At 52.7% G+C, this 8,700-nt stretch overlaps 1 protein-coding gene and 1 long non-coding RNA gene across 5 annotated transcripts in view; one reads left to right on the forward strand and one right to left on the reverse strand.

The window, feature by feature from the left end:
• The window catches only part of LOC116096661, a 13,709-nt gene extending 8,669 nt beyond the window's left edge, over positions 1-5,040 (reverse strand). Inside the window, exons 1-3 of the long non-coding RNA XR_004121068.1 lie at positions 4,671-5,040; positions 1,830-1,956; positions 113-300 (exon numbers count right to left, since the gene is read on the reverse strand). This is a non-coding gene — a long non-coding RNA (uncharacterized LOC116096661). The remainder of the gene's footprint in view (positions 1-112; positions 301-1,829; positions 1,957-4,670) is intronic.
• Dlgap3 (DLG associated protein 3) overlaps positions 1-8,700 on the forward strand; it is a 69,291-nt gene that overhangs the window by 22,462 nt on the left and 38,129 nt on the right. For all 4 annotated transcript variants that reach the window (XM_031378705.1, XM_031378706.1, XM_031378704.1 and 1 more), the window contains exons 2-4: positions 1,670-1,752; positions 3,176-4,327; positions 8,274-8,479. In XM_031378705.1, the coding sequence (XP_031234565.1) occupies positions 3,227-4,327; positions 8,274-8,479 (1,307 nt within the window). In that variant the 5' untranslated portion in view covers positions 1,670-1,752; positions 3,176-3,226. The remainder of the gene's footprint in view (positions 1-1,669; positions 1,753-3,175; positions 4,328-8,273; positions 8,480-8,700) is intronic.

Here is an 8,700-nt window from a genome sequence, read left to right on the forward strand (position 1 = left end):
AAAAAAAAAAAAAAACCAAAGCAAAGCATAGCAACCCAGTGGCAACTCAGCAGCTTGGTGGCAGCAACTGTTAGGAAGCCGGTGGCAGGGGACACCTTTGGCTCCGACTCACCTTCGGACTCGGACATCCACTGTTAGGAAGTTCAGCGTGGGGTTCTAGTTTGATAGGTGCTCCTTTGGTCTGTGACTGTACCACAGACAAAGCTCCGGAGGAATCGACACTTCCTCTCAGTTGCGGGGTGCTTCTAGACAGTTCTCCACAAGAGCTCAGCTTCTTGGTGGGGGCTCCCCTTTCTTATCCTAGGAGAAGGACAATAGAGGAGAATTGCCATAGAACCAGGCTCTTGGTATCAGTAAGGGCACCCTAGTGTCTCTCTAGACAAGATAACGAATAGCTCCTTTGGTCCAGGCCCTGGACCTGGGAGCAGCTTACATCTGAACCTTTCCTCTATAGACTCTTACGGACTTCCATGATCTTTTCCATTGTTTCACATTCCTCAGGGTCAGGAAGTTCTTCCTGATGTCTGACTGTAACTTTTTCACTATTATTAATCATGCCTCCACAGCGAGCTCTTCCCTCTGACATCCCCGTCTCTAATAATGGCATCATTAGTCTTCTAGTCACGGCTACCAAAAACTTGAGAGTTGTCTTCCTCTCTGACTCTCCATCTTCCAGTATTTGCCAAACCCTCACCAGCTTCTGGAACATTCCAAGCCCGGCCCTCAGAATTTGATATTTGCATTTTTTTGTCTGCCTTGTACCCACCATTTTCCCCACTAGGAATTTATCCCACACCCAACCTTTGTCTATCCATATTGTACTTCAAATGCCCTCTTCTCCAGGAAGCCTTCCTTCATGCCTCTCTATAGAGTCTGCTCTAGCTGTCAATCCAAGCCAGCCTAATATTTTGTCACCTCTCCTGCATAGCCACTTCCTCACCTACAGGGAACAGTGACTTAGGACTGGCTCGAATCAGAGATGACTGGAACCTAATTTTTTTTTTTCACCTTACTGGAGACTGGTAGTGGGGGAGATGGAGACCTAAGCAAACAATTTCAATCCAGTGAGCTTGCTGCTTTTTGGGGGCACCCGGAGTATCATAAAAGCCCAGCGAGAGGCATAATCCAGAATAAAGAGTACAAGAAGTCTCCATGGGAAGCTGAGGCTTCTTATGAGTGTTAGTCATGAGGAGAGCTCGAGGAAAGGGAAAACCAGAGAGGAAGGAACAGCTTGCACCAGAATGTAGGAACCTGATAATTCTGTCCCGCGAGTTCTTCCCGTTAGACTACGGACCCTTCAAGGACAGGGGCCACACTCAAATGACCTCAGTACACTTCTCATTCAATCTGCCTTGCGGTGGGAACTCAACAAATGTCTGTGGAACGCAGCCATATTTAAGGGCAATGAAACTGCTGTAGCTGAGCATCATGGACAGATCACACAGACACCTGCAGTTGGAGGTAGTCCAACCTGTGAGGGAATTTGCATACATTTGCATAATGAAGCCAACTTCATTTCCCTGAGGGTCTGAAGCCTCTGCGTCGTGGGGGGATCCAACCAGTCCTGGTTTCGGGGGTTGGGAAAGAGAATTGCCAAGGCAGAGACCTGTCCTGAGGACTCCAGGAGGAACGTCCTTCCTTGGCTCACTACCTCTTTCTTTTCTGTCAGGAGCCAGTGGTCCTGCGCCTGCTGAAGTTAGGATTCTGCCTGGTGGTGGGGATCCTGACATCAAGGATGGGACACCCGGGATGGTGAGTGTTAGAAAATTTTTGAGATAGGAGTTATATTCGGGTTCTTGAACCTAAATACTTGATGTGCAGTGACTCACCCATTTACTGGCTTTTTCATCTCCCCATTTTGAGCTCCATTTTCTCACGGTAAGTGTGGATAATGTCTACACGACAGGATTTTCAGTCAGCTTAGAGACTGAGGTGTGCACCGTACCCAGTACATCACTAATGGGAGGGAAATAGTAGGAGATGAGCTGTGGGCAGGATCTGGAAGAAGCCAGAGGCAGAATGGGTGAGGGGAAGTCGTGTGGGGAGGAAGGGAGATTGAGTCTTAGGAGGTACTGTTGTCTGGAGTCTTTGAGACTGTCATCTCCTAGTCAGCAGATGGCCCAGGAGCTGGTCTAGGGTGGGGGAGGGCTCCGTCTGCCAGATCCTCTGTCCCTGTCCCTCCTGCTGTCACCTCCTCCTGCCATAGCTCCTGTCCTGGCAGCTCCTGGAGTCCTGATTGGAGGCAACTCTTGCTGAGAGCTGACCTCTCTTGTCCTGTCGCCTCAGCAAGCCTGGGATGAGGGCCAGGGACACTGGTTCCACAATGGTTTCTCTACTGGCTTCCAGCCTCTCCAGCCCACTGTTCCTGGGAGGAAGAACCCCACCCCCCACCCCCCAGTTCTACTCACAGTCCAGTGGTCAAATGTTGCCTGGTCTAGCTAGCCTTCTCCGGAATCTTTTCTCCTCCCCCCACCCCCCCCCAGATGTCATCTCATGGAGAGGGGTTGTGGCAAAGGATAATAAGCAAGGGGAGGGGGAGGGGACTCCAGTGGTTAGTGTCTGGAAGCCAGCAAAGGTAGGAGGAGCCAACTCAGGTTTTCCTGCCAATGGCATTCTCCTAGAGGAGGGAAGGGGAGGAGCCTGCTGTCAGGTGCAAGGAAGTAGACCTGGAAGGAAGAGAGATTTTATGGCATGGCATGGAGATGTAGACTTGAAGTTAGTGTTGTCACCCTAGCACCTGCAGCAGGGGGATGCAGGATAGGCTTGGGGTGGTGGAATGGCTGTGGATTAATTTGCTTCAGTTTAGCTTGTTAAAAGCCAGTTCACCTAATGACTGGTTTCTTTGAATATGTGGTATGTCTGCTTGGGTTGCCTTTTGTTTTTGATAATCTAAAGATATTTAAAAGCCCATTTGGCTGAGAGCATTTCCTCTTGTGGATAAGTATTTATCAAATTTGCAACAGTGATGAATGATGGGATTATCCTGTGCCCTTGTGTCTTTGTCTATTATGACTGTTTTAAGGACTTTTCAGTCCATGTGTGGAAAGATAGTATAATTAATCACAATAAATTGGTAGGCAATACCAACAGGGATGCCACGGTGCCTGGTGAAAGATGATTTTAGGTAAAGTGGCCAGTTGTTCAGTCCAAATCTCTTTTCTCTCTATTTTCTCAGGAGGTTCCTGGGGCCTGGCCCCCAACAATATGAAGAGCCTTTACTGAGGCCATGAGGGGTTACCATGGCGACCGAGGCAGCCATCCCCGCCCAGCCCGCTTTGCTGACCAACAGCATATGGACGTGGGCCCAGCTGCCAGGGCCCCGTACCTGCTGGGCTCCAGGGAGGCCTTCTCCACCGAGCCCCGCTTCTGTGCCCCGAGAGCTGGCCTGGGACACCTTTCTCCAGAAGGGCCCCTGAGCCTGAGTGAGGGTCCATCATCAGTAGGCCCCGAGGGAGGCCCAGGGGGGGTGGGGGCTGGGGGAGGCAGCAGTACCTTCCCCAGGATGTACCCCGGCCAGGGCCCCTTCGACACCTGTGAAGACTGTGTGGGCCACCCACAGGGCAAGGGTGCCACCCGACTGCCTCCCACACTCCTGGACCAGTTCGAAAAGCAATTGCCAGTTCAACAAGATGGCTTCCACACACTCCCATACCAGCGAGGTCCAGCAGGGCCTGGTCCTGGACCTGGATCTGGAGCTGCCCCTGAGGCTCGCAGCGAGAGTCCTAGCCGCATTCGGCACCTGGTTCACTCTGTGCAGAAGCTCTTTGCCAAGTCCCACTCTCTGGAGGCACCTGGGAAGCGAGACTATAACGGGCCCAAGGCTGAAGGGAGAGGAAGCTCTGGGGGAGACAGCTACTCTGGTCCAGGCTCTGGAGGTCCCCCCACCTCCCACCACCACCATCACCACCACCATCACCACCACCACCAGTCCCGGCATGGCAAACGGAGCAAGAGCAAGGACCGCAAGGGGGATGGGCGACACCAGACCAAGGCCACAGGCTGGTGGAGCTCTGATGACAATTTGGACAGCGACAGTGGCTTTCTGGGTGGGAGGCCCCCTGGAGAGCCTGGTGGTCCCTTCTGCCTGGATGCTCCAGATGGGTCCTACCGGGACTTGAGCTTCAAGGGGCGTTCGGGCGGGTCGGAAGGCCGCTGCCTTGCCTGCACTGGCATGTCCATGTCCCTGGATGGACAGTCAGTCAAGCGAAGTGCCTGGCATACCATGATGGTCAGCCAGGGCCGGGATGGATACCCAGGGGCCGGGCCAGGCAAGGGACTCCTGGGTCCAGAGACCAAGGCCAAAGCCAGGACTTATCACTATTTGCAGGTGAGGCTTGGTGGGGTAGGGGACCATGTTTTGAGTCCTCACCAGTCTGGTCAGCTGGGGGAATGATGGATATGGTTGGGTGGAGTCCGGCTGTCCCAGGATTGGAGGTCTTGAAGGAAGGAGGCTCTGCTTCATGATACCTTGAGCCCCCTTGGAGCTTCTCTTTCCTCATTTGTCCAATGAAAGGACCCCTCTAATCTGACCAGTGATGCTGACCCCAGGAAGACTACTTGACCTTTTGGTTTGGATGACATGGGCTGACCTCTGTCTTCTGGGGTGGAAGGTGGTCTGAGGTTAAGGGAAGGCAGTGGACAGAATGTAATGGTACGACCTATCACATTACCTTTGAGCTTGGAGCTTGGGAGTTGGAAAGACGTTCTTGCTGCCCCAAACCCTTCCCTAGATCTTTTATATGCAAATCCTGGTGGTCCAGTTTATTGGAATGTGAAGACCAGATTCCAGAACATGCCTCTACTTGGGTTTGTCATCTGGGCTATGGAGTGGTGGGACAGTCCAGAAAATTATGGAGGACTCTGGAGGAAATGCCTCTTTGGGGGATTTTCCAAGGCTGGTGACAAACTGGAGTCTGAGTCCTGTTGGTCATTCAGGCAGGGCTTCTTACGGATGGATGGAGAAGTGATGGCTGTGGCCCTCTCTCATCCTACCCATGTAACCTTGTGGTCTTTTTTTGCCACAAGGAGCTCTGAGCTCTTTCCTGGGGCTTCAACCAGCCCGTACTGATGTCATGAATGCTCCTGGCCTTTTAGCGGAAAATGCCAACACACGTTTTGAAGATCCATCAGGTTTAGGGTTATCTCCAAAGTCCGAATTTCCCTTGGGTTGTTAATCTACATTCGTTCATTCAGTGAGCACATCCTTGATACAGTGATCAAAACCCTTGCTGCTGAGAGCTCACGGTTTCTAGGCAGTGGACCAGGAAACAGATGGTAGACTGTGTGATAGAAGAGAGTCCTGGGTCCCGTGGGAACACAGAGGAGGCGCCTCATTCACCTGTGGGTGGTGGCTAGGGGTGGCTCCAGGAAGCTCCTGTGAGGAATGTCTCCTGAGCTGAGTCTCTGTGGAGGAGCTGGAGTTAGTCGAGTGCAGATTGAAGGAGTTCCAGGAAGATCCCACAGCACCTTGGAAGGGATGGAGAGGTGAGCTTGCATGAGCCTTTGGGGTGACATTGGCCTTGCCTGTAAGTTGTACACATGTTAGTACTCTCCTGGGGGGGAAATCACATGAATGCCTGAGAGAGCAAATAGCGCTATAGCGAAAACAGGAGGAGACTTCTGGGATTTGAGACCGAGTAGGTTTGCTTCAGATTGTTCCCTCCCTGGGTGGGGAGGGGCTCTAGGCTGAGAACTGAAGAGTGCAGGGGAAGACACCATTCCTCCCCTGTAACCAGACCTTGCCACCACAGTGCTGCTCCCTGCTGCTTCTCCGGGGCTGTCCTGACCTCCCTGGGGGCTTCCTTTTTAACATGCACCTCACAGTGTCCTGCAGAGGAGGAGAGAGCTCTGCAGTGGCTGTGGAGTGGGAGCCCTGCAGTGTGGCAGTGTGTGCCCTGGTCTCCTGCCACTCCTCTCTGTAGAGGATGGGGTTGGGGATGGTTCTCAGAGCCTGGGCTTCCCGAGCATCCTAATATGATGGGGGTTGAGTGGGGGCCTGAACCCAAGGGTGGGTGAACCGAAGGCTGCAGGGACCTTCCAAGACAGCCTGATGCTTCCTGGGGAGGTTGACTCTATGTGACATGGTGTCTTTATTGTATATTCCCCTCTTTTTTTTTTTTTTTCTGTTTTGTTGTGTTTTGAGATAGGGCTTCATGGAGGCTGTGGTGATCTCCAACTCCTGTGTAGCTCAGGTTACCCGCCCCCACCCCTGTCTGCTTCCATTCCACCTCCCGGGTATGGCAAGAATACATCACCATACCTAGCTTCCTACACTTTAATGAACCCTGGTTTCTCCCACTGGACACCAGTGTGCCCTGTGAGCCTTTTCTGGATACCTGCTTCCCTCTCAGAGAGCATCATTCATTTCCTCTCTGATTCTGTCTTCATATGGAGCTCTGGCCCTCACTGAGCCTGCTCCCTTCTGAGGGTCTCTTCCTGAACCTTCTAGCCTCCCCCTTCCCATGAGTCCTGCTCCCTTAGCCTGGCTCCTCGGAGCCTCTCTCCTTCTTGCTCTGTTTAACCTCTTCCTTACTGTATGTGCTTTAAAAGCCTTGCTGCCTCCCCCAGGCTTCTCTCCTTACATCTCATTCTTCACCATGTAGGGGACCATCACGGACTCCAATCGATGGGGTTGATCTCTTTCCAACCAGGGCTCCTCGCCACTTCATCCCTCAACTGCCCCTGGAGTTAAAGACTACCTTGACTGGCTCCCTTAAGAACACACCCACAGCTGCTTTTCTCCTAAAACATTTCTCTAAACCTTCACCCTCTACCACTTCCTGTCGTCTGTCTGTTTCTACTTAAAGTTCAGAGCATAGAGCCCTTTCCTCAATTTCCCTTACCTCTCACCACAGTCAGATTTCCACATCCTGCCCTTAATCATGCCCTGGGCAACAGTTACCGGTGGTCTCCGGGCACCCCAATGCCTGTAATAATAGCCCACATTTACTGAGCGGTATGTGTGTCGCAGGCACTCTGAATTGCTTGTTTATCTTACCCACTGACCATTCTGAGGCAGGTATAATTACTTTTTACCAATTTACTGCCTGGGAAACTGATTCTTAGAGCTTAATTAGCTTTGCTCAAGTTCACCTAGCTAGCAAGTGACAGGGCCAGAATTTGCCCTGGGTCTCCTGAGTGCAGAGCACAAGTGACTGACCTTGGAGAACACTGTGGCATTTGACATAATCAACTCCCTTTTCTTCTTGAAATGTCTCGTTTCTGTGACATGGCATTCTCCTGACTCCCTCCCACCCCTCTGCCCACTCCTTCTCAGGTGACTTCACAGGCCCCCTTTCCTTTCTTTGCAGTCCTTTTTAAAATGTCAGCGGGCCTTTCCTCAGTTCTCTCCCTCTACCCCCTGGGGTGTCTCCTTTACTCCTGGGCATCTGGTTACTACCCTTGATCTCTGCCTGTCTGCCTCCAGCCGGTCTTTACCAGTAAACCCCAAGACTGCGCACAACAACCACCTTCTCGGGGGTTCCTGGCCCAACTCAGGGTGCTCAACTCTGAACCTATCACCCCTCCCCAAATCTGCAGTTCTGGGGCTCAGTGCAGGACAGCACCCTCTACCTCCTGGGTTCTCTGCCACTGCCCTTCTCAGCCATCTTGGACTCCTCCCAGGCTCCTCTTCCTTCCCCCACTAATCAGACTCACTGATGCTCTTTAGAGCATCTCATCTCCATCTCCTCCTCTTTCCCTTATCCTCATTGTCTTAATTTAGGCCTCATCATCCCTTGCCTGCAGAACAGCCTCAGCCTCCTAATTGGCTCCCCTCCTGCCACTTGAGCTTCTGCCCGGGCCTGATCTCCTGACCATCTAGCTTTGGTCTAGACTGTGGAGTGTGCTCCTTGCCTGATACCCTCTGTGGTTCCTTGTGAGCTGGGAGGGAGTCAGGGGATGGCGACTGGACGCCTGTTAAAAGGATGGAGGAGGAAGAGTGAAAGATCACCGAGGTTAGGTTATGCTGCACATATGAGGGTGTGATTGACAGGCCACTCAGGCCTCTGGTCTTCAATGCCTTGGTGTCTTGTCTCTTCAGCTGACCCTCTTTTGAGTAGCTAAATGTCTCTGGAGGACGATACAGCCGCCCCCATAAGAGAGGGGAAACACCCTGACACATTCCCTTCAAGTCCTCTGTGCCGACTCAGTCAATGTGGCTTGCTCCCCCAGCAGGGCAGAGCGCCTCCTACTGCCAGTGGGAGGAAGAACATCCTCTCCTCTAAACCGACTAGTAACGTGTGTCTGAGGGACAGAGGCCCTTGTCCTTGCAGGTGCCGCAAGATGACTGGGGGGGTTACCCCACGGGTGGCAAGGATGGGGAGATCCCCTGCCGCAGGATGCGGAGCGGCAGCTACATCAAAGCCATGGGGGATGAGGAGAGTGGAGACTCCGATGGTAGCCCCAAGACGTCTCCAAAAGCACTTGCCCGACGCTTTGCCTCCCGCCGTTCCTCCAGTGTGGACACAGCCAGGATCAAGTAAGGATGGTGTGGGGAGGGGTATCAGAGATGATTCCGAGTTCCTGAAGGAACTGTATGTGGAGGCTTTTGGATGGGTGGCCCTGCTTAGGATTCAGCAGACTATCTTGCTCTGCTCCAAACTGAGTGGAACCATGGTCATTCTTTTAGGGTTTCTTTCCTGTGCAAGTGGGGTCGGGGGTGGGGCAGTGGGGTGAGGTCGGGGAGCGGCCTTTTACTCC

This window comes from Mastomys coucha, unplaced genomic scaffold (genome assembly GCF_008632895.1).
Source record: "Mastomys coucha isolate ucsf_1 unplaced genomic scaffold, UCSF_Mcou_1 pScaffold18, whole genome shotgun sequence".
NCBI lineage: Eukaryota > Metazoa > Chordata > Mammalia > Rodentia > Muridae > Mastomys > Mastomys coucha.